Below are 26,556 nucleotides of genomic sequence, written 5' to 3' on the forward strand. Positions count from 1 at the left end.
GAGCCCGACCTGTGACCCAAGAACGGCAATACGTACCGAACCATGGATAACCTGTACCATCCCTGTTGTTCACCACTTTTAATGGTTATATGTAATATCCAGCTGACAGGTGAGCGTACATCTACTATCATACTCAGTACTCTGTCTCCGGGCACTGAGTTCCTTATATGTTTCTCCTTGGTTGGTTAAAACAGAGGGGATCCTGCAGAAAGACTTTTCACCATGTCCCGCTGTGTTTGAACAGCTTATGACTGCACAAATTTAACCATGACTGCAATTATTAAGTACAATTATCTGTCTAACAAGAATGACACTGCTCTTTCTACTTTGTGGGTTGTCTTCCAATATGACCATGTAAACATAAATCATGTGACCCCTGATGTCATGTGGCAGCGGTCTATTATTAGACCGGCAGAGTGACTCAGTACTCCCTCTAGTGGTCACATAAATCCTCCAGCCCATCATTCACTTCATATCTTTACACTTTAATACACTGGCATCTTTGGCAGAACTTTACAGCTCTGTATCTCTTTTAATTCATAGCTAGCTGTGTCCAGTGGTGAAAGCACTGACACTGGCTGAATGTCAGTTCACCCCTTGGCCCTCCCCCTTACCTCTACCCCTCCGTTTTGCGCATACATGTGAAGGTGTAGTATTGTCCCGATTCTCCATTAGACAGAGGGGAAGGGTTAAGTCGGAGGGCTGTATAGTCCTTGAAACAGAGACTTTCCAGGACCACGTTATGAACAGAGGGGTAGAAGAAATTTCCCATAATTCTGTTCAAATCATTGGAAAGATGGAGGTAAACACAGCAAAAAGTGCAGCAGTGTGATGAAAGAAACACACAAATGTACTTATTTTCTTTGTAAACAACTTGATCGTTTGATCAACCATTTAATGCTGTTTCAATGTGTTATAGATCGCATTTCTGCAGTTTATTGTTGATAGCCGCTAAAAGACGACCAAAGCCCATGCAACAGAGATGGTTACAGCTGCTGACATCATGATGAATACTTTCGGAAACAAAGTTTCTGCATCTGTTAATAGCGGCATCAATGAGTGCGGATGTAACAGGTCACGAAGGGTTGTCCCATTTCATAGGGGAATGTTTCAACCCCTACCCCTTGCAGCTCTGTTTTAAGGGTTAGGGCTAAGAGGTGAATTGGGATCAGGCCACTGCTTAGCTTTTTTCTTTTTCTTTGACTCTAAAAAGTTGTTTCTTGGGTGACTCCTTACTCCCTCTAGTGGCCACATACATTCACAGTGACACGGTCAGATCAGTCTAATGATAATTCTGGGTCATTTCAGAATAATTCAAAGTAGAAATACAACATAAACTTCCTGTTCATTTCACTTGATTATGAAAATCTGTTTTGAAACCAGGATTTTTTTCAACCTCTTGATTCCAAACCTTTGTAAGTTGATGTTCAGTTCATACTCTACACATTCCTAATGTGGATAATCAGTTTGCTGTGCAGAAAATCTGTGGCAAGGCAATCTTCTAGCAAAGAAAACATGTCTAGTATGATGTGCATGCGAGTGGAGCAGACTCATCAGGAGCTCAGTCGCTCATTTTTGCCTGCCCACAAGACATTCAAACTATGCACCGCAATTTTTGCATTGAGTCGACTAATCAGTCCCTCCAGGATTTTGCGGGATTTTTTGTTTTTTTAAATTGTGGCCTAAAATGCCTGATTTTGCGGCAACTTTTCCAAAAAATTGCGGTGAAAGCTGTGATGATTTGAGGCTTCTTTTATTAAAGTCACAGGAACATGGGCATTTGCAAGTTAACTAGAACAGTCTTTTTTTGAGTTTTTAGCCTTAAAAAGCACCAGGAAGCCATGATTTTAAACAAACAGGCTTTTTTTTCATTCATTCATTTATTTGTTTTGAGCAGAAGAAAAATTTAAACATTTTTTGTGTACAAGGAACTAATATCAGAGCAAATACATTAATAAAGCGAAATATCACTCCTTTAAACATGGAGATACTGTAAGTTATTTAGTTTTCAACACAGAGCTTCTTGAACATGAAATCTGACCCTACTACTGTGAGAGCAAATCATAGGAATGATAATACATTATTATTACAACCCCAAATGAGAAACACATGGAACTGTATGAATAAAAAGCACTGATATTAAAATGTACTTTGGCTTCTATTTCACTGTCCAATTAAAAAAGGCAACACATTTCAACTTGATTTCATTTGCGAATATGCATCCATTCCTCACAATACTTGTGTTTTTATTATGTATATTTGAGAGCCACATCAAAGACACATTTCTACTGCTCTGGTAGTGGATTATAATACTTTTTTTTTTTTTTTTTTTTTAATTCTGATCTTTATTTTGAGCAGCAGAAGAAGAAAAAACCATGTCCAGTGAAGTAAACCTGAGGAGACTGTATGTCCTATATTTATATATATAGACATTGATGATATATACTGAATGTAATTAATGCAAATGGTGTTTGTGTGACATATAACTAAAACCATGTCTGACATATCATCACATTTTTCTTTTTTAATTTGTGTTTTTATGTTCTATGCTATGCTCTATACATTTTAGAGCCAGGTCAAAGGCACATTTCCACTGATCTTGTAATGGATTATAATTACATATATACTTACATTACATTCTATATATTTCTGAAGCCCCACGGGGTTTTCTGATCTCACCTGCACAATTAGTTTCTGTGCTTGTCCTAATGTTTGATTTGTTGTGCAAAATAAATAAATAAATAAATAATAATAATAATAAAAAAAATAATAATAATTTTCTGATGCTGATATTTATTTTGAGCAGTAGAAGACAATACCATGTCCAGTGAAGTAAACCTGAGGAGGCCGCATGTCTGTCTGGTCCTGGCTGTGTGTTTATCAGACAGTAAATGTAAATGGGAGTCCAGGTGTCATCATTCCTGTTCTTGTCCCTCATCCAGACCTTGTGCCTCCATGTTTTTCCATGCGGTGGGATGGTGGCTCCGTGCTTTCCTTCAGATCCTGCTGTGGGCCGGTTCTAACCCGTTAACGGGCTGGGGAGTCGGTGTAATGTTCCTTTAAAGGCCGCTGCCCCCCGCAGCGTCGTCATTGCGCAGAAACAGTTTGAACCAAAAAGCGGAGTGACCTTCCGCCGCTCTCAGTCTGAGAGGGGCAGCACTGAAGCAATAAGCCGGTCACAGCTCCTATACTCCCCCGCTTTAGCCTCAGAAATGAACAACAACTTAGTCGGAGATGAAGTCGGGTAAGACCCTTTTAATACAACATTTCACAGCGGATGCATTTACCTGGAAAATGCGCTGTATTTTAAAGTTGTCCTACTCTGTGCTGGAGCTGTCATTTGACAGCTAACGATAGCTAGCAGGCTAAGCTAATTGCAAGTTAGCGAGATCGTTAGCCGGAGGAAACACGACCAAAAAGTAAAAGTTGTCATAAAAGTAGCTCCGTTATTGCAGTTATCGTTTGCCGGGAGATGGACCGTGTTAGTCTGCCGTGCTGCTACTTCGCTTGTCACGGGAATGTGAAGAACTAGAGCTACTTATTTCAGTGTTGTTTTCAGTTAGCTCTGAGCAGCTGAGCTAGCTTAGCTTACGGTTGCCAGCGAAGCGAAAGTCTCCTCTTCTTGACTTCGCCAGTGCGAGGACATTTAGCGGGCACCGGTGAAGGATGGAGCATCCTGGTCCGCACAAACCCACCGACACTCTAACACCCACCACAGTGTGTTATAATATTCATGTTATTAACAGAAGGGAGACGGACAGCAGGTTTTATAGCGGTGTCATTTAAACTGCAGTTAAACTTCCAGTAGCGCACGCAGCCTCCGAGTCGCCGGTCCGCATGCGGAGAGCCGAGCCCCCGCTCTTCTCCGGGATCACCTCGGTCCTGTGTTCGGGACCGACGGAGCTCCGGGTACAGGGTAGTATTGCTGCAGCTTCGTCGGTCACCTAACCGGTTGTGTTTGGAGTTAGCCTGCTACATGCTATGGCTTTATGCCGGGGTATGTTACGTGGCAGGGTGTTCATAAAAAGACCTTTATTGTCGAGGCCATCGTGGATTCTGTCGAGAGACCGAACTGACATCATCATCTGAGGTGAAGACTTTTACATTAACCGCATGAAACACTGCAAACAGTCCAAGCCGGAGCTGAGGGGTTGTGTCCATGTATGCAGGATCAGCTGTGGCCGGATCCGTGCCTGATGTTGTGTAATATCTGTCTGGTTCTTTGGCTAGTTCAGTCTAATCCAACAAGACTCCTGTGTTTTTAATTTTGTGTCTTCCATAAAGTCATAGGTTTCAGTCAGCTCATTAACATTCAATTCTGTCATTTACTCTCAGTCTCATTCCGAATCCATCTACTTTTTTTCAGGAAACTTTTTGTGGGTGGATTGGACTGGAGTACCACACAAGGTGAGTTATTTTGTTTAATGTGTTAAGACTTAATGCCCAATGTGTGATCAGGTGTTAAGTTACTGGGATGACATTTTAGTAGTTGTATGGGTTTGTCAGACTGGTTATAGCTTGTACCTTTTAAGAGACATCTCATTTGAGGGATAAATGTTGTGGTGATACTTGGCATAATAGTGTACATAATGGTCTGTGTTAATTAAACCCTCATTAATGTGTAATATTCAAGCAGGTAGTTGTAGAATAGCAGAATTACCAGTTGATCAGGTGCTGGCTGGTGTGAATTTGGAAAATACTTTGATGTATTTAATCAGCAGATGTGATAATGGGCTGGGCTGAGTTACAATTAAACACCTACTTGAACAGCAATGATTAATATGGTTAAGTTTTGTTGGATAATATGTTAGCTCTGTCTATATTCACTAATGTGAGGGATCAGAAGTATATAAATATAAGTACATAAACTAAAGTAATATGCAAAAGATGCGTTATATCTAGTCCTGCTGTTCCTAGACATTAGTCATCTTCATGCATCCCCTTAAGGAAATGCAGATCAACCACAGTAACACATTATACAATAGAATTAAATGAATAATGGATTCATTATTGGCAAGTGAAATAGTTGCGTAGATGTAGTGTTGAGTGAAAATAAGTGTAGTGTTTTTAGTAGGAAGTAGTCCATAATTATGTTTCATGATTAAGAAAGTGAAATGTATATATTCATATGATAAAGGATGGATCCCGTTGTTCATTCATTTATGATTCTCATTAGAATTAACCTCAACTTGTAGTACTTTTTGAGCCCTTCCTTTACACTATATATGTTTTTAAAGGTGTCAAAGTTTAACCAATTTCTCAGAAAGTCTGTAAAAACACATGTGAATTTATGAGTTGTCATCCATTGCTGTCATGAATTGATCATGATGATGATTAACATCATACAAAAACATTCACCAGCCAGAAGAGCTGATTGATGTGAGAGATACTGTGTCTATAAAAGGAAGCCATGTATAGTTTTCGGTTCCTGAACTGAACCTATAGTTCACTTCATATAACGTGGTTTGCCAAAGCCGTTGTCTGACAGTTGTTTCTGCAGCTGCTGATACACGGAGGTTGGTCAGTGGTGATTCAATATAATATCTAATTTATTTTTTCTAGTCTTTATTCACTGAACAGTGCAGTGTCCTTATTGCTTTACACATAATTATTCACTCAGTCTGTAATAATTGCACACCTTTTAATGCACAAACCTTGTATAGTTTTTATTTCGCATTTCCACGTGGGTGTTTTGTAATGAAAATGTGACAAAAAACATCTGGTTGCCAGTGCACCTTTTGATTTCAAGAAAATACCAAATTAACCATCTTTCTGGTCTGTGTTGAGCTACTGCTGGTCTTTATTATTCAGGTTTTCTTTGTAGGTCATCCTGATTTGACTCCATTCTCTTCTACACTTTGCATAATTGCTATCATGATATTAGAATCCCACTATGTCTGAGTGTGCATCCTCCTCCCATTCAGACCTGCCTGGAGACGGTTTCGTTTGTTTACAGCCTCCTCTGGCTCATGCTCGGTTGGTCATTGTGTAACTTTGCACGAGGGGCCTTTCAGTGCGAACAGCCCTGTTAACATTGAGATCCGAACCACAGTGCCGGGTAACTTTGAGCCTGTTTCGCCGGCGATGCCCCAGGGCTTCCCAGCAATGAGAAAAGCAATTACAATCTTTCTCCGAAGTGACTCCTCATTTGTTGTAACTTGCACGCCGTGCCTCAGTGGGCGGGTGCAGACATTGGTGGAGCTAGGTGTATATTTGGTGTGAGATCACTGTGGGGTTTGTTCTTTAGGAGTTTTCATATGTGGCTTGAAGGTGACCAGACTGCATTTTATGTTTTTATATCAGATAGTGAAATATTGTGTCTCTTTAGTGTTCCCTATGTATTTTCACAGTGATGCAATTATCTTTTTCTTACCCCTGTTATGCTGCCAGTTACAGTCCTGGTGTTTTAAATTGAATTCTAAAAGATGTTTTAATGGTGTAATTCATCATAATGGGTGCAAAGGTTGTACAGCTTTGGAAATAATGTGATTTTCTTTAGAAATTTCATATAATGGACCTTCAAATGACCTTTAGAAATTCTGTTCTGGGCATATCTATTGTTTCTAGATTATTTTTCATCGTCAGATGTTGTTAATTTGTGTTAATTCTTAATGAAAGTTTTAAGAACATTGTTTTTTTTGTCTTGTATTAAATTTGTAAAGCAGTCTTTTCTGAACTGAAGATTTTAAAAGTCACATTCACCTCTAAATATTAATGTTGCTTTACTTCCCTATAGTGGTGTAATACTATTCTTAAAGCTGTATGTATCATGCCTACTAGAGGTCATCATATAGTTTTATTAATAACAGATCATTGTAGGAAAAAGCTAATAGCTGATTAATTGATTAATTAAGTAGCCGATTGATTCTTCATGTACAGTACTGTGCAAAAGTCTTAATCCATCTTTCTATTTTATTTCTTCTGGATTTAAATGATAATACGTATTCATTTAATCATCATCATTTTCTTCTCTATATATACAACAAGAAAATGCAGGAAATATGTGCAGAATCTTAAAAGACACAAAAAAACTGAACAAAAAATTAACTAAAAGGTTAAAGTGACTATATATTGTGACCTCTGATCCCATGACAAGAAGCAGCACAAACAGTTAGAAACATCTGACGTGTTGAATGAAACCTGGTATAAAACATCAGAAAATTAATGCCATAAATCAGAACAAAAGGGTTCAAGGGTTAAAGACATGTTAAATGCAAAGGGAGGTCACACTAGAAATGACCACTTTGGTTTATAGAGGCTGTTTTTATCCTGAAACTTTAGTTTTTCCTGCTGTTCATACTTCACATATATCAGATTGGTCTAAGTACAGAGACAAATGCATATTTGTGGACATAAGAACTTTACTAAACCAATAAACCTACACAGCTGGAATAGGACTTTTACACAGGACTGTATGTCCAAATAAACATTCAACTCGATGATTCAAACCAGATGTTGAACTGATCATGCAAGTCAATGTAATAAATACCAAAATGAATAACCTGCAATCAAACTCATAGTAGTTAATCAGTAAATGTGGAGTTTAGCTTCAGACTAAGATTGGAGCATTTATTATTTTCCCTCAGACTATGCATTTCCATTTTAGAATCTTAATATTATCTGTTAATGCCAACCTCTGCTGATGTTAGTGTAGCCCTCTATGATTCACACTGTGAGATTTTCTGTCCCTCCATTTGCTTTTACAGATTATTATTATTTGTATTTTTTATTTTTTAACCGTTGAAGGCAAGACTAATAAACCCAGTGACCTGAGCAGAGTGACATACTAGAACTTGAATGACTTTAAGCAGTTTTCTAACATTGCAGGTGCTGTGTTTGTATTTGCGAGGCTCCACTGTTACATCCCATCTTCCTTTTTTCAGAAACACTGAGAAATTACTTCTCACAGTACGGGGAAGTAGTAGATTGTGTCATCATGAAGGACAAAACTACGAATCAGTCGCGAGGCTTCGGCTTTGTCAAATTCAAAGACCCAAACTGTGTACGGACAGTGCTGGAGACAAAGCCGCATAATCTCGATGGAAGAAATGTAAGTATTTTAAATCTAAGCAGCAGATAAGTAAATTAACTCAAGCAATCTGCCTGCATCTTGTATGGACGGTATGAAATAACCTCATGCTGTATTTTATAACCCAGAGTAGTAGAAGATATTCAAGGAGAAGTGTAGTTTTGTCGTGGTTGCAGAACATGATGCAGACAGTAGTTTAAGACATACAGTTGCAGAAAAAATTATTAGACAAAAAGTCACCAAAAACAATGGTTATGCAGTCAAGTTCTAACTCCTGTGTGTATCATGTGACTAAAACAGACAGAAAAGAAAACATGGAATGCCTGAAAGCATTGTTTTTGTCAGTACAATGCCATAGATATTGACGTAAGAACTGAAGTGATTTTGGTTATTATCAAGAAAACATGGAAAATGGATAGATATCAGCTCTTAAATAAAAATTTTATGTGCTGTTTTTGTTATTATCATTATATTTGTCCAAACAAATGTACCTTTAGTTGTACCAGGCATTAAAATGAACAAGAAACTGAAGAAAACAAGGGGCGGTCTAATCTGTTTAAAGCTAAATTGGCAGCTAATGTTAGCCTAGAAACAATCTGTTAATGTAATCTTTCTCTTCATCTTAACATACACTGAGTTCCATGGATTACATATTTCCACTGTTGGCTTAGGGAGACATAAAATTTTCTTGCCTGCATATTGAAAATGTGAGTTAGGCCATTACTCTGTATTGAATTCAGTGAAGAAGAACGTTTGAAGGTGCCTTTATTTAGGTCTAATGTCAAACGTTTTCTGTCTCTGCTGTCAGATTGACCCGAAGCCATGCACTCCCAGAGGAATGCAACCTGAAAAGTCTCGAACCAAGGAGGGCTGGGTAAGAGGAATCTGATTTCTACTGCTAGGTGTTTCTGCTGGAATAAGGCTCAGGCCGTCAGTCTCTCCTTCCTCTCCTCCTGAGGTTGGACTCTGCTTTATTTTTTCCCCCCTCCTAGACCATTAGGACACCTTGATCTTGTTTTTTAAAACACTGACTTTGACCCACATTGTATTTCCTTGGAGTTTGTTTTGTGCTTTTTGGTGTAAAGCCCTCAGACTTGGAAAAGGATAACAGTTAATTTTGGGTTTTGATAAATCACGCATGCTATTTCTTGTATCGACCTCTATTTGTGTCCGATGTACAGCAACAGTATCAGCAGATCTTTGGTGCAGATTACATTGGCCTGGCATTGACACATAATACGGTCGTATTTTTGCATGTAACCAAAATGTCATCACCATGCACCAGCGTTTGCTCCTGCTTCTCTCTCTCTCTCTTTTTTTATGCATTTAAATGAAGATTCCTCCAACCTTTGCAGCTAAAACATGTTTCTCTTCAAACTGCACTGCCTCATTGTGTAAAACTGATAAAATACAAGTAGGTTTGGGGAAGAGTCAGCTGATGCGGTGCAGAAAATTGCTGTAAGCAGTTAGTACTGAAAGCCAGAAATCTGCGTGTGAGCCTTGGTAGTTTGTGGATCGATCAACAATTCTGTCAGCCCCCTGCAGATCTTTTCATTCACAGCATCCTATTGGGCACCAGAACTTTTAGCTATTGCACCTTTGCCGCTACTAAAACATTTTTCCAAGTCACACATTTGGCCGCGAGCAGAGCCTCCGTATGTCAGGAGCTTTTGTAAACACAGCTCTTTTCCTCCTACCGGAACCCCTTTCAGTCTAAGTCGTGCAGCTGGTACTGAGGGTTTTACTAACAAAGCAGAAGATGTAATGTGAAAAATCATTGTTGTTGTTGTAAGCAGCCTCTGGCCTCTACAATATGAGTGCAGTGCAGAGCGATGGCGAAATGTTTAGTGGTTCAGAGTAAGTGGAGGAAGCCGTGTTCTCTGATCTGTGGAGACTAGTGTTTGCATTGACATGACATGAATTATACCCCAGGGCAAGAGAAGAACCTAATTTCTTCTGCACTGTCTGAATAGATGATGGCTAACTGGCCCCATCCCAGGGTGATCTTTTAACAGACATTAAAATCCATACACTCCCTGTTTTCTTTCAGAAGGGCAGCAAAGCCGATAGCAATAAATCAAAGAAGATATTTGTAGGTGGAATCCCCCATAACTGCGGCGAGCCTGAACTCAGGGACTATTTCAATAGATTCGGAGTGGTGAGTATTGCCGAGTGCATGATACAAGTCTGTTCATATCGTCATTAAAATTGCTTGAATGGATGTGACTTTGAGCAGGGTCAGTATTTCACTATAAGGGATTGAAATTTAGCGGGATGAGAGCGAGAGAGGACGCTTAATTATTATTATTTTTTTTTCCAAATTGAGGCTGAATGTTTAATTGGTATAAGAACAGACCCTGGCTGGTTTTCTAAATGGAGCCACTGTTTCCCTTTGTCCCATTCAAGGTCACAGAGGTGGTAATGATCTATGATGCGGAGAAGCAGAGGCCCCGAGGTAAAAGCTGATCCTGTTTTCTCTCTCCCCTCTCCATACCTTACCATCTTAAATCTCATGACAAACTATTCTGGCCCAAAGAGAAAAAGCCAATACAGACATTCAATTTAATCTAAACTCTGTCGCCTGCTTCGTTCATTTATTAAACGGAATCGCACTGAAACATCAAACACAGGAGAGGCATGTTCAGAAACACCTCATGGAAAACAGCAGAGTCAGAATAAAAAGAGGAATTAACCGCTCTGCAGTGAAATGCATGGAATCCATTAATGTCACAAAGGCAGTATATTGTTTATGCTAATCTGTGAAGTGTCATGTATATTTGCTCACATAATTACCGCAGCCACTTCTCAGCCTCTTTCACATTGCCATATTTGAGAATTACACACCTTTTTATTTGTTTTTTTCCCTGTGAGGCTTTAATTGAATTGTTGCAGCATCCATCTAAGTGCACATGTTATTTTTATTTATTTGCTGTATTCTTGTCACGGTCAAATTTTAGGAGCCCAGGTTACATTTCAGTAGTTGTGTCTGATAATGTATGAAGAAACGCAGGCTTATTCTCTGTCATTTAAGAAAAACTCCAAACTTAAACAAATAGTGGCATTTGCTGTTGATGAATTTCTCATTTTTAGCCGCAGTCTGTTGTTTGTCTTGTACCTACTCTTGTGGATAATTGGCCAAAAGTAAACATGGTGTAACATCACTTCTAGATATTCTGCACAAGACATTTGAGTAAAAAAAAAAACAAACCATAGAGACAGTAAATGCAGTTAAATGCCAAAGCAGAAATGTCAAGTTGAGTGCAATACAGCCGCAACGTGTAAGTCGACATTTTCTCCTGTGGAAAATCACTCCCCCGAAAACTTCGGAAAAGTTGTTAAAGGGCACGTTTGAAAGAAAATCGGCAAGTAGTGTAAGACAGAAACCAGGTTGCAGGAAAGTAGGTGCCCTCCTCCCCAACAAAAAATAAAACAATGCGCTTTATCACAACTTAGCGCTGCTGGCATATTGAGAACAGGTTGAATATCCAAGAGTGGATTCGTCCTTCAGAGAGTTTGTTTTCAGCCCAAACATCGAATATGATCAAATTGATCATTATTGCACCGCGAAAATACTTTTTACAAGTTAAACGCCAACACTTTCTCGAAACCCAACTGTGTAACCCTGTTTTCTGACTGTAAATATGACAGGCTTTAACGTCTCTGCAGAGTTTGTCCAGTTCAGTCATAAATTTCTCACAAGTGCACCGACATGTGCCGACACTTTTAGCATTCACGGGCGGCCTCTGTGGGAATCAGACTTGTGCCACTGGCGGTGTTGGCGTCAGACTCTGCCCGCTGACTTACAGTCACAGCTGTTTCATCTGCATTTGTCCTACATAACTATGATGCAGCGGCCACTGACCCACAACATGTATTGCTGCTCCTGCTTCAAAACCCCATTCACTCTCTGTTGGGAGTAACCCAGAATAGTTTGTCATTGGAATTTAACATGATGTTTTGCACCCGCAACAACCATTACATAATCTTATCTAGTATAACCAGTTTATTTTACTAAAACCGTTAGATGTTCAACATTGGAATAAGTTTTCTTTACCTTGACTTAGATGTAATTGATACATGTATCTTAAATGGCATAGTATGTGTTTTCCCATATGTAGAAAGTTAAGTATTTTTGTAAGTAAGCCCTTTCTATTTTTCTTTCTTCTGTCCCCCTTCTCCTTGTGAATGGTTTGAATGTGATTAACGGTGTCTCTTAAGATTTGTCTTTTCTCCTTTAGGTTACTGTGCATTGATCAGTACTACAGAGATACAGGCCAAACATAAAACACACTAGTTTTACTTGATTCAAATGGGGTCTACACAAAGTTTCCTCATATTTTGACGTGGGCTGAACTTCATTTTTTTTTGCTAAAATGGTTTGTTTCACAATTATTCTCACTGTAACTGCACTTTGTTCCATTGATTATCATTTAAGGTAATAAGAACATAGTTACCATAATTCTGTTACAGTAGTAAAAAGAGGCAAAATAACACAGCTTTAGGAATTAAATGCCGTAGTCTGAGATTTTAGCTATAAATTAAATAACCATGAATAATAAAATGTTGTCCTCTTCATATCTGGCATGTTTTAGTGACCCTGTTTCGTATCGACCAGGACATGTCACTGTAACCAGGGTCTGTCAAACTCTTCCGATGTGACACATGGTTTTAATTTTAGACATGGGACAGGCCATTGATAGATGTTATTAATAGCGATAGATCTTGAGTCTTGGGAATACTTGGCATGGCACTAGAGGTCCCTCCAAATTTGCGTGGTCTCATAGGATTGTTTAATTGGATTCAGGTTAGGTCCCCAAGTAGAGATGTGAACACAACCCAATTCTGCCAAAGTGGAAAGTTAATCAGATTTTAAGTAGATCATGGCAGAATGCGGCAGCCTGTTAACACTCTGAAAAAGTTCTGCTATCGCACGTCGCTCTCTTTTGAAAAAAGTCCTGAGAGTTTGGACTTTGTACATTCCCCATGAAACCACTTGAGCAAAATCAGTGGCTCTTGACTTTGGACACCAGGTTTGGCCTATATCTTTGTATTACTGCTGTGAGCAATATTTTAATTGTCCATTTAGGCTTATCCTGGCTGACTCAAAAGTAAAATACTGAATTTGGGAAAGCTTGGAGAAAGCTTTAGGCATTCTACAGTTTGTGTTTCTTCATATTTTTGTGATGCATTAACAATGGCTGCTGCGAGTGTGTGCTCCACAGCAATATACCAAGGGACAGATCAAGGTGGGGTTTGGATGAAACAGCATGAAGTAACACCAAGTAGTATTGCTTCAATTGGCATTTATCGGCTTATTTCAAAAGTCTGAACTCACCTTTCTTTACTAAATCAAATGCTTCACATGTTATTCTTCACCATTAACAGCGTAGCAGTCTTGTATTGTTATTATTTACAGTTTATTTTATTGCACTGTAAAGAGAAGTTTCCTTCAATCCCCCAGGATTTAGTCTTGGATTTGTGTTGTTCTACAAGTCTGCGACATCATCCGAACCCCAGGAGCCTCTTGCTCAGTCTTGACGGATCCTCACTCTGCTGAAGCCAATACTGTTCTTCATCTTGTGTTGTCACAACCCCCCTGCTACCTTGATTCACTCTTGGTCGTTGGCTAGGTTTTGGATTTATTACTTTCGAGGCCGAACAATCAGTGGACCAGGCTGTCAACATGCATTTTCACGACATCATGGGCAAAAAAGTGTGTAGTTGTAGTTTTATTTTACCCTTCAGATCAAACGGAGGCTTGGGCGACGCACTGAGTATTACCCTGTGATGCTGCTTTATTAGGTGTGACTCATTTTCATAATCCATTTGTGAGTGATCCTGTTCCTGCAGCATCATAAAACACAAAGTCAATCTTTAATATCATACACAGTGAACTCACATTTGTACCATTTTTGGGGGTATTGAAAACAACCTACCCTTGACTCATATGGACACATCAAAACATTCAAAACTTTTCATTATTGTCGCCCAAGGCTTTGTTGAAATTGACCACTCCTTTAGGCTGTTTGTAGAGCATTAGAGTAAATTTAATACATCAGCGTTAAACCATCTGGCCTTTTATGTTGCCAATAAAATATGATAAAACCAAAACATGTAGATTAAAGAATTCAACAGAGTATAAATCACCTAAAGGATTGGTCCAACCAGTTCTGTTTTATTTTGTTTTTTCTGATGTTTTGTTGGCAGGTCACTTACATGTCAACATGTTGTTGTTGTTGTTGTTTTCTTTTCCTTTTTCTTTATCCTTTTTTGAAACGTTTTAAGAAAAACCTCAACTCAGTGACCTCAGATGAAGAATCTCCATACTGTGTCTGTCAGCTCTGTTTAAAAACCCCAAAAATCGAAATCTCTCTGAAACGCTGCTTAGGAGACATGAAATTGTTAGACGCGAGTCGCAGAATGATATTGGCATGTCCCTTCTTAGTGTTTGTTTTAACTCAGCAGACGTACCAGATGGATAGGGTTTACTGCACAAAGACTATTCAGATTGCGTCAGGTGAGCTCTCCTTTCAGGAACAAACAATACATTTGCTATAGTGTAACATTTAAGCACACCTCCTAACATTCTGGGAGCTCTTCTATTTTCTCCTGTAGGTAGCAAACACTGCCCACCTGGCACCACAGCTGAGTAAAACAATCTATAAAAATACCGCAAGTGCTACTTAGTACACATCTGGTTAGGCTCGGTCCCAGCAGTTCGGTATTAAAGGCACTTTTAAAGCTCTCGTTCATTCACAGCCACCCTTTCCCCCCAAAGAGACGTGTTGTAATTAGTAGCTTTTAAACCACTCTACAGAGATACCAGAAAAAAAAAGACAGTCTCCTCTCCGTCCTCCATGCAGACAGCAATGATTTGTGGGCATTAGAAAATGATCAAAGTCAGAAACAGTGAAGTTATATCCACTCAGTCATATCATATTATAACATGTATCCTGTTTCCGTCCTTCAATGTTACATGGCTACATAACTTTTAGAAATCCTTGAAGGTCAGTCTGATATTTGACACTATGGAAACCTCCAAGTGGCTTTAATGTGAGGTTTTTTAGTCCTAAATGCAACGTTAAAACCATCTCTTTTGAGAAGTGGTTATTGCCGAAGTGTCTCTGCTCCTTCGAGGGCGTTTTTTGACAGAGGTGCAGCTTCAACTGCACTCGAAGCCAAGTCATGATCGGTATCACTTCACACAGTAACCGGCCACTTTGGCAAACATACATTATGTGTCAAATTTCCTGCTTAACAGCCTTTTAACATCCATTACAATTAGAGACATATGAGCTGTGTTTGAGTTACAGCTGCAGCCATTAATCTCTTAAATTAAGCAACAACTATTTTGCTTAATTAATACTTACCTCCAGCTTTTTAAATACCCCTAGAAATTCAACTAAACATCTTTTAGTTTCAGACCCAACAGGGATATTGTCTTGGGTTTTGGGGAACGATGACATTTTAGAAACCAAACAACTAATTAAGTTGAAAAAATAATCAGCTTTGAAAATGATGTAATATAGTTTAAGTTGTGTTTTAGTCAAATGATGAATGCATTTCTGTAAAATGACGTCTGCATGGATTTGAGCTTTGTGCATTTTTGTTATAAACAAAAGATCAGTGAAAAAGGTTAAACACCCATCAAACAGTTTATTCTCCATCAGTACATCTAAAATCTTCCACCAACAGGATTTGTGTGGAGTATTTATCATATTAATCATCATTATAATGTAGATAATTTTCAGTAAAACGTCACTGATCATTCCCTCTAAAAAGATGATTTGTATCACGTTTACTCATTAGATGATTCGGTCCAACCTCTCCAAACTCTCCAGTGGAACTCGCCCCCCTTGACTTTGCCCTGGTTTCCAGCAGGAATCAAGGCTTGACTTAATCCATTGTTCTTGACTTGACATTACCTTACGCTGGGACTTGAGGGAGGCTGGGAGATATGAGTTACAAAATTAGAAATTGGAGCACATCAAACTGTGGAACAAATCCCAGTTCTGCTGTTGGGGACTGTACAGAAGTCATGGTATCCATCACTCGTAGCTGTGATGCCCACGGGAGGAATGCTCAGGTAGCTGCCGGCGGCGGCCGAGGCCACTGCCGGAAACATGTGCATGTAATTAGGTCGACAGAGAAGGAAGACGGGAGGCTGGGGAAGGTGGCAACACCTTAAAGCGGGGAGGAATTTGCGATTCGTTTTCCTCCTGCAAGGTGACCCCAATAACTCAACCCCTCAGTCTATTTATGGTTGGCTCTCCCTTAGTCTCAGCCGGTTTCTTTGCTCTGGTTAACTGCTGTTAGTTTTGCCTAGTTACAGAGAGGAAAGTTTGGTTTTTAGGGCGGGACGTATATTTGTCCTCAGAGCTGCAACAGCTAATTGATTAATCTACTTGTGCTTCAAACAATTATAGCAACAATTGGCTAATGAATTAGTAGAGTCAGTGATTTTTCATGCAAAAACTGCCAACATTTGGTTTTTAAACGTAGTCATTTTTACAGACATCTTAGTTTTAGACTGTTTGGTTGGTGAAAAACACCTTTTGAAAACGTTACTTCAAGCTGTTATTGTATTATAAGATAAATTTAATCATACGCCTGATTGACTTGAAAGATACTGTAAAAACCTGCCAATCACTCAGTAGTAAATGTATGTCTTAAATCTGTCGATTGTCATTGTACGTATATATAAAAAAAAACAAAACAGAAACTTAATTTCTAAGGAAAATTATTTTCTTTATCATTTTTAAAACCCAAAAAAAAATGGAGGAAGGTTTGATTGTACAGACACTGTGTCCTCCAGCAGCCATTTGTTTCGTTCACTATATTTCAAAGTTAATTCATCACTTTCAGTCAGCCGGACAAACATTTTCTCACCCTTGACACAGTATGAAGATTCAATTTTTAGATTTGTCTGAAAAGACTGTTCATTTTTACTATCTGCATGTTTACCTTATATTCTGTTAGATCTCAGATACAAATTTCTCTCTACATCCATTCCCCCGTTAAAACTTATTCCAAATAAAATATAGATGAGATTTTTTATAAGCGTTAGCTGGAGAAAGGTAAGTCATGACCTTCAATAGATGTCTTTATCATATATAGGGCAGCTCATTCAAGGTAAAACAAGATGAATCTATGTTTCTCAGGTACATCTAAGGAGGCTTTTATCTGGAGGCAGTTTTGCCGTTAGAAACCATTGGTCTGTCCTGTGTTTTTACTGTTATTTTGGGCAAATTTCCACTTGATAATTAGTACCTGAGACACATAGTCATCCAGCTCTCTTGGCTACACAGTAATATTTATTTACATAACTGCCCCACATTAATCTGATAAACATAAAGTGAACGATATCAAACTGGCCCCGAAATGTTGAGATTAACTATGAGAGGTAGGTCAGGTCTGCTAGGTGAGGGACTTCAGTGGTCATATACGGGTGTTGCCAAATGTGCCCTCCTTGTCCTTTGTCCAGGTGGAAGTAAAGAAGGCCGAACCTCGTGACAGCAAAGCTCCTGGCCAGCTTGGCCCTGGCCAGTGGGCACCCAGGGGCATCTTGAGTGCAGCTAATGGTTGGACAGCACAGCCTGCCCAGGGCTGGCAACAGCCTTACGGGCCACAGGGTGAGTGGGACCGAGTCCAAGAGCAGAGAAAGTCCAGCTCACAAACCTAGTAACTGTGGTGTAAATCCTCTGCTTTACCATTAACCTTGTGCATGTAGGTCACTGCCTGCACTCGGGCTGAACGTTAAACTGGACTCTGTCACCATTGTACATCACAGGCAGCTTCACTGTGTGTAGTCTAAAGTTTGTTTTGTCTTTTTCCCAAAGGAGTGTGGGTATCAACTACTGGCCAGCCCATAGGTACGTGTTCTTTCCTCCCGTTACAGCTCATGAAGTAATACTCTTGCACCGTTTGGATGTGATAGTATGTGTTTGAATGTTGAATAACTAAGAATTGATCAAACTGCAGATAAATTTGCGTCTTTGCCATGTGATCATGTGCTTATCTTGAAATGCTTGTGTGACAGTAATGGGCTTGCACAGTCTGTGGCCAATCGGCTGTCAGTTAACAACACGTGTTATCACTGATTCATAATAGCTGAGGCTGCTGATAACTTGCTGCTTGAGACAGATGGCAGCCTTGAATGGATTCCGGCCTCCCTCTGCTATTGGTCAGGCTCTGTTTCATATCACCACCTCTAGGTCAACATGCAGTGTTCACTGCAGCGTCTGCCGTTTGTTCGCTCAGAAAACACACAATAGATTTTATAGTGACTTGTAAATTGCAATTTACTTTTTAAAGAATAATTATCTGCGTAGTATTGAGCTGTTACATGATCCTGACAAATGCAGATTTATGTCATTCACACGGGTCACATCTTGGCTGCCATCTATCTTGTATCATAGCTGCTATCATTGTCATTAAATATAAACTGCGTATTCAAACATTTCTATATAACATGTTTTATGTTTGAGCAGGAGGGTATGGACCTCCGTTGACAGCAGGCCGAGGAACCCCCACACAGCCCCCCTCACCTTTTAACGCATTCCTGGTCACGACCCCAGCGGGCAGCTTTGCTGCACCTCAGGGCTACCCTCAACAGGGCTACAGCACAGCACCTCAGTTTGGTCAGTAACACACTCATACCCCTCCTCATTACACTTTTTTTTAGAGTCCTGCATAAACTTGAGGAGGTGGGAAGACGGTGCTTTGCAAAATGCACTGAATGTTTATGTGAAGCTATCTATGTTGGGCTTGACAGGCAGTTTTACAGTTACTGTGGTCAGGGAGGATCTTCTCTTATCAGAGATGGACAGCGTGACTCCAGCGCTTCAATACAAACTGAACAGTGTGGTGGTCATACTGTAACTAGCCTTGTGAAGGCCTGAAGTCTAACAATGAAATATTTAGCAAATGATTGACAACATGTTAGATAACAGGGTTCCTACACAATATAGAACTTGTTTTTTGTTATTCCCACGTCTGGATAAATGTGGAGTACAAGTTTATCAATAGAGTATATCCTCCTGTTCTGTTGTCTAAAATGTGAAATTTAGAATTTATAAAAAATATACTGACTGGACAAGCAGAGTGTTTTTGTGCTGTTTGGAGCAGGTAAAGCAGACAAATGTTTATAACTGTGTGAGAACACTGGTCAGAGCAGGTTTGATGTTGATGAAAGCAAGTACAGTGTCTGACTGAATGCCTAATCCTACGCAGAACCTTCTGTATAGGAGTGTGGACTGAAGGGCCACAGTGGGTGCATGCAGGTTTTCTGAGGGCTGTCTGAAATAAAAAGCCTGATTGTCTGAGGAATCCAAAGGGGAAAAGAACGCTAGATGTAAACAAATTGGTCCACATCTCCAAGTTGGAGGAGGTGGAAGTTGTGAACCACATGTAAGAACTACAGGGCTGTTTAGTAATCACAGAAACCTCTGCATATGTAGTCTAACAACATCTGACCTACAACAACCACAACAAGTAATGAACTCGCCAACAAACATGATCAGAAGGAATATGCATAACAGAAAACTTTACACAAACACTATAGATATATGAGGAATCAAACTGAGAAACAATCTATGCAGTTGTATAATAACAATAGGCTGCAGAAATGGAAAAAATAATGTGCATGTGTGACGCTGGAGACCTGTTTGAGTGCAGTCTGTTTATCATCTACACTTATAATAAAGAACTGACCAATCAGTCTGTGTTGAGGCACTGAAACTGTGTGTAAACTGAGTGTGTAGACCAGGTGACATGGATGCTAAGAGCAGACCTAAAGAATAAATATGACGTCTGTTGTACTCTGAGACTCAGTAACTTGAAACTAGACTCAACTGTAATCACTAATCACAGTCTGTCCATAAAATCCCAATATGACCTTTCACCAAATTGTACCACCTCAACAAACATCTGTTTGCACTCAAGTCTGTGGAACTTTGAGATGGAAAATGTGTAGGAACCCTTAGAAAAACAAACAAAGAAGCCCATACCATCTGTGACTGGAACTGGAAAAACGTCTTAGAAACACTTCAACAAAAACGGTTTTGTTTCTTTTCAGCAGGTTACAGTTTTGGCACACCACAAGCAGACCAGTATGCCCCACAGGTTCCTCCTCCGCCCACCACTCCAGGAACTGCACCTCTGGGCTTTGCCCCCGCCACCACACCAACTCAGGACTTGAGCAAAGCTCCCACTGGGCAGCCCGACTTCCCTTATAGCCAGTATGGTAAGAAAAGCATTGTGCATCAAGCAGTTTGCTGCCCCTCTCTGTCCCTTCTGACCCTGCCCATCTCCCTGGATATGTTATTGGGTGCAACTACAGCTCAATTCAGTGCACAAGTACAACCCTAAATAAACAGGAGCTTGCTATTGGTACCATTTAGCTTGAACATCCACACGTTGCATACATGCTTTCTGCATACATGACCCTCCCTGGCTCTGCCGTGAAGATGCTGCTGAAGTTCCACCATATGAAGGAGTCTTCAGCAGTCATTTCTGTTAAGTTTTCCAGCTGGGCTGTGGATTGGTAAAAAGATTGGTAGGTCTTGGTAGGTTTGAATTAGATCATCCTGCCTTGCAATGTTTTTTTTGTTTTGCATTTTTTTTATTTTATTTTATTGGATTTCAGATAGAGTGCAACATTCTCCTGACTGTACTAAACATTTGACCTGGTTCAAGTATTCCCTCCTTCTTAATTACTCCTTTCTTTGTCACCTCCTCCTCTTCCTCTTCCTCCCTGTTGATGACTTTGCTGGTTTCTTTTCCTGGTCTTGGCACAATCGCCACATAAGAGCACCAGCATGACAATATTATACCCGTGGAACCTTATTTCTGGAATTAGGCATGTCCAACCTGCCAAGCTACCTATCAAGTTTTTTCAACATGTCCATTTGTTTTTCACATCAGAGCTTTGCATGCTTGTCCGCAGAATGTAAACTTTGCCCCTCAGCCTTGTAGATACAAACCGAATGCCCTGAGAAAGTCATATTTTTACTGATGTTTTTGTAGTTTTTACTTTTCAGTCGTCTTTGGGGTTTATCTGTTGGACTGTTAATTTAGTCTAACGTCACCTTTCAGCTGTAAGATGAGGTGAATCATTTCTCTTCGGATTTTACTGAGCGCTACTCAGCGTAGAAAATTATGTGCCTTATACATTTTTGTGCCTGTAGTGCTGCTGGGGTAGATTTTCCAGAGACATACTGTGTAACCATGCAGGATTAAGAGTTTGAGACCATGCTGTGTGCACAAATGGAGGCTGGAGGTTTTCAGCTCTGAAAGAAAAAGAAGACAGAAATACTGTGAAAACTAACCAGCATCCATGGAAAAGGAACAAGCTCCGTCTTCATTCAGCAGCCATCCATTCAGCCATTTAAGCACATAGTCAGATGAGAGTCAGATGTTCATTCAGAGGCTACATTCAGTTTTTTTGGCTTGCTAGTGTTTTTCTTCTGACATGGCTTACAGCTGCTTCACGCTGCTGGATCGACATTTAATGCAGTCATGTGACCCCTGTCAGTCATGACAGGTACCCATCTTGTTCAGTGTTTCCTGCCTGTGCTTCTCTTCCATTCAGCTTTTTGCATTTAGTGTCCGCTGCCTGTTCAGGCACTTAGTCCAGTGGCAATCTCAGGTTTGTTCTGTAATGAGACCAAAATCAGAAAGGTTTATTATGATAATGTTGTAGACATGAATCCAATACGTCTGGCATTAAAGTTCAGCAAACAGGAAGACAGAATCCCATTTTTACCTTTTGTAAGGTTAACACATGGTTGACGTTTAGTTGGCTTGTAGTTTGACAGTCCCAGTGTAGTTTAGATTCAAGATCATACCAGTGGTTTTGCAAGAGTCAATTTACAACTGTTTATGCATAAATTATGCACATAAAAAACAGACATTTATTACATTCCTCTCCCTTTAATGCAGCCTCTGGCATTTGTCCATTTCAGCTGTTTCCATTAATTTAAAGGCATGTATGTAATTTCTGCTGCTCTTCAGGTAAATTATAACAAACTGCATAGTAGAGTTAGCGTAGCATCGTGGGAGTTCACTAAAATAGCAGACACTAAAGGTGATACAATGCCTTTGACACAACAATGACCCGATCCAGTGAAGGTGTTGAAACACAATATGACGTAAGTAAACACTTCAACAAGTTAAATATAGGACGTAGATGTTTTAATGTGGAAGTGTTGGATATTTCAGCTCTGAAACTCAACTGACAGTTCAATACAAGCAGGTTTTTATCTGATTTTCTTGTATAAACAGGTACAATGGTTAATTAAATTGACAATGGTCTGCTCAGTTTTGGCTCCACTTTATCCCATTTGGGTTATTTCCTTTTCTATTTTTTTACACATCATTGTTTATGTCTCCAAAGCAGCTCTTCTTCCTAACTTTTAGACGTTGAAATGTTTGTAGATTCCCAAACAAAATAGTTCCACATACGTCCCCTGTCTGCAACAAAATAACAGACATAATATTTTTTTGACACGAAGATAAATGTGACACATTTTCATTGCTGCAAATTACCCGTTTGACGCAACTGTCAAAACGTCAGTTGTCAACTCGCGCTTGAATTAATGGAAACCAGCGGCTGCTCGGAGGAGAGGAAATCAATCTAAACTTTTGACATTATTTGGAAAACTGCAAGTCCGCGAGTGTTAAATGAAATCTGACATGAAAATCCACTGGTATGTTCATTTACAGTACACTGCAATCGCTGCCACGCCCACAGCAGACTCATCTCTCTCTTTGTAATCTCCTACAGTAGAGTATTTATTATGTCTCATAGGGACATCGTAGCATATAACGCACGAGACCAGGCTGGCGTGAAAAGGGTCAGGCGAGCGAACAGACGGCACATGCACTCACACTTTGTTTTGACTTCCAGATGAAGCCGAGCAGCGACGCCTCATCAAGCGTAGAGCAGCCCCAACACGTAGACGCATAAATGTAGAGCTCTGTTAGCTCAGTAAAGGGGGGTCTACAGTATGTCAAGTAGCTGGCCAACAGTATCTGGGTTCAGTCAACCTGGTCTCCTCATCTCCCTGATAGGCTTGGGTAACTACCCTCAGGACCCCTCTGCCTACGGACCAACGCGTCCTTCTCACAGTTATGGTCAGGATGAGCAGGGAGGATATAGTGCAGGTAGGTGACAGCATCGTCTTCTCCAACCACAAAAGTAGCATCTGTTCAGTACTGTAGTGTTTATAGAGCTGCAACCTGGTTCTCTGCCTCTTTTTTCTTTTTGCTCTGTGTCAAGTATTTTGCATGTACATTTTGCATGTACATACAAATTACCATGTGTACTCTTGTGTAGTAAAACACAGCTACCTAACGCCTCACAGCCGATACAAAAGAACCGAAATTATTGAAGTGGCTGTGGATTTACTGCACCAAGACGGACCGTGTCCTCTTTTTTTTTTTTTGTCCACTCTCTCTGTCCGCATTGCTTTGCTGATTATAAAAGGATGATCTAATTGTCAGAAGATTTGTTCATGGTTCAGTTGTCTCTATGCATCAGCAGTCCATTCACCCGTTGTTTTTTTCCCTCCCCATGTACTGTCTCCACATTATAGCTAAAGGGGTGAGAAAAGAAAGAAGATGTAAGGAAGAACAAGATGACAGTAATTCCCAATTTTTTTCTCATATTCCTCTGTTCCGTGGTCCTGTTACGGCCGCGCTGTTCTTCAGATTCCTCGGATTTGTTCTGCGCCCCAAAATCTACTCATATGACAACCTTTCCTTTCTCTCTCTCTTTCTCTCTTTTTGTGTTTTTTTTTTTTAATGACAGTCTTCTGTTTTATAAGAGATGGTTAAAACCTAAAGTTATCACCAGGGCGGGGGGGAATAAACAGTCACCACTACTGGCTCTTTGGCAGCAAATCAGTCTGTCTTCTGCATCTAAACGGCTGTTTGACTTTGAATTCTGGGATGCACCAGCCATTTTTACAGGCAGATTGATTTCCTTCCCTGGGTGTCACTGTTTTCCCTGTTTGTGTGCAGGGAGATGGTGCCATCCTCTGTCCACAGAAGAACATTGATCATTTAAGTGAAACAAGTCACGCTTTTCCTCAATGAAGCCACATTAAAGTGTCACAACACATTAAACTTGAATTATTCTAAATGTACGGAGCATTATTTTAAACAAATTCAACACTAAATGGCTCATTGAAGGAATACAGTCTTTAATTATAGAGGAAAAATCCACCTCGAAACAGAACGTGTATTGGTTCATTTATTGATCTCATCATATTTTTATCAATCAACTAAGAAAATTACAAATTGACAAGATGCTGGGACATAACAGAGGATCTAATGTCATAATAATCTTCTTAGTTTTGATGTATTTTCTAACAAAATTGCGCAGGCCAGTATACCAGATGAACAGCTTTGTCAGTTGTACCCACCACATACTGAATCAAAATCCCTTTATTTATACCTTTGGGTTCATTTGTTTCACAGGGACATGATAACATCCACAACAGATAAAAACAAAACCATATAACATTCAACATAATAGTAACAATAGTACATAATAAAACATGAAAAAAAAAATACTCCAGGTTCCACGGATCAGGACATACACGAGAAACAAACATGAATAAATGATTAATAACTGAAATAACGTTGAATTAAAAAAAAAAGTAGATCACAGTAAAAACAACAAAGCTAACACCTAAGTGAACATATGATATAATATTCTGTTAGAAGACTCCTTCAAACTGTTGTAACATTACAGTAACAATTTAATACCCACAATTTAGTCAACAGTAGAGACGAGAGGAGCTTTAGATTTTAAAAGGTTATTAATGTTTATTTGCTGTTTTGTAGTTTGCATTAAAAAAGGAGGCTAACTTTATATAGCTTTGGAAACAAGTTTTATGCCTGTGATTTTCCATCGAAATTAACTATAATAGTCCTTCAAATGGCCTTTAATAAAATTTTAATTGGAATATTAATTGGTTCTAAATAGTTTTTCAGCATCAGATGTTAATTCATATGTTACTTGTTACTGAAAAAAAAAAAGTATCCTCACTAAATTTATAAAGCAAACATTTTTCTGTTTTGCCGGGTTTTTGTGATTTTATGACAAATGTTTTTCCAGTTTTCTCATAGCAATTTAATAATTACTCCCAAAGCTGGTGTCATTCTGTTCTTCTGACAGTAGAATAAACCATGATCTGGTTCATATATCAAAAATAAAATAGACCTAGCACCATTAAAGAAAAACAAAACAGGATACAGGTGTTTTTTTCATTAGTACCAGTACTGCTGCAGAGCTGGAGTGACCTATTATAATTGACCAAAAGTCCTATTTCAGAACCATTATTAAGACAGTCTGGATGTTAAACAGTGAAGAGGTGGCTTTTTCCTCCACATCAGACCCACATTCCTCAGTTCTGTGAACGGTTTGTCTGAGCCTGCTCTGACTCTGACAGTAAAACCCTCTTCCTTCCTCTTTGGTCTCCTCAGGTTACAGTCAGGACCTGACGGCTTTCGGCCACAGTTTCGCGGACCCCAGCCAGCCAACGGCCTCGTACGGGGCCCCGACGGCGCAGCCTGCCGCCGCCCCCCAGCCCGCCGCCAACGCGTTCGGCAGAGGGCAGAACCACAACGTACAGGGCTTCCACCCGTATCGACGCTGACCGCCACCGCCGGCCCAGGCCACAGTGTAAAGTTCAAAAAACAAAAACGAAACAAAAAAAGAAGTCAGGGAAATGTGTGTTGTCGCTAAAAAGCAAAACTGGAGTTCTGGATTGTTCTGTGGAAATGTCGAATGAACAGTTTGTGAAACAAACATTTGTTAAAGCAGGGATTCCAGTAAATTTTAGAGGGGTGTAAAGAAACCCAGGTTTTTTTTGCATAACTTAAGGAAGATTCAGCAGAAAGAAGCTTTTATCCCCCACCCCCATCCCGTGTTTTATAGTAGAACTAAACTACTTTGCAATAATTTTGATTGTCTGGTCAAACACTAGCACAGAGACTATATGTAAAGAGACTTGCATATAAATATGTATATTTATGGTGGACACAAATGAAAACAGGGTCTCAAGTTTCCTCAGCTTTAAATTCTAGGGAAAAAATGTTTTTATTTTTCATTTGGTGAATTTTGTTTACTTTCTGAGCCTTTAAAGTTTGTTTAAAATGGAGTTTATGAATATATATATTATACACAAACTGTGCAATTTTTTAAAAAGAGAATTTTGTACTATAAATGTACACTTTGCTTGTTTTTTTATTTAAAGATGTAGACTTCCCTCAGGTGGCTGTTTGGGTGCATTTTGCACTTATGCAAAAAGAAAAAAAGGACAAATTATTACAAAAATAAATGTTTTAAGAATACAGTGGTTGTCCTGGATGTTGACTGCATTGACTTTGTCGTTACATTTCCCTCAAGAAACATTGTCCTTTACTTTAGACGGTTGTACAAACTGAACATGTTAATATCATCGCAGACAACAGGATATTTCTGCAATGAAGTAAAATAAGAGCATTCAATTTAGGTC

At 39.5% G+C, this 26,556-nt stretch overlaps 1 protein-coding gene across 7 annotated transcripts; it reads left to right on the plus strand.

Annotated features, from left to right (window-relative positions):
- Positions 1-2,916: 2,916 nt before the first annotated feature.
- Positions 2,917-26,406, plus strand: dazap1 (DAZ associated protein 1). 7 transcript variants are annotated; one of them, XM_030131397.1, is made up of 13 exons: positions 2,917-3,244; positions 4,367-4,407; positions 7,884-8,050; positions 8,838-8,903; positions 10,083-10,187; positions 10,436-10,484; positions 13,660-13,742; positions 17,514-17,661; positions 17,869-17,901; positions 18,520-18,669; positions 20,106-20,273; positions 23,102-23,194; positions 23,626-25,137. In XM_030131397.1, the coding sequence occupies exons 1-13, from the start codon at positions 3,213-3,215 to the stop codon at positions 23,832-23,834; spliced, it is 1,344 nt and encodes a 447-aa protein (XP_029987257.1). In that variant the 5' UTR covers positions 2,917-3,212; the 3' UTR covers positions 23,835-25,137. The 7 variants fall into 7 exon arrangements, with proteins under 7 accessions (XP_029987257.1, XP_029987255.1, XP_029987256.1 ...); XM_030131395.1 differs by having other exon boundaries at positions 2,922-3,244; positions 10,080-10,187; positions 23,626-25,133; XM_030131396.1 differs by having other exon boundaries at positions 2,924-3,244; positions 10,080-10,187; positions 20,109-20,273; positions 23,626-25,131.
- Positions 26,407-26,556: the final 150 nt, after the last annotated feature.

This window comes from Sphaeramia orbicularis, chromosome 4 (genome assembly GCF_902148855.1).
Source record: "Sphaeramia orbicularis chromosome 4, fSphaOr1.1, whole genome shotgun sequence".
Classification (NCBI taxonomy): Eukaryota; Metazoa; Chordata; class Actinopteri; order Kurtiformes; family Apogonidae; genus Sphaeramia; species Sphaeramia orbicularis.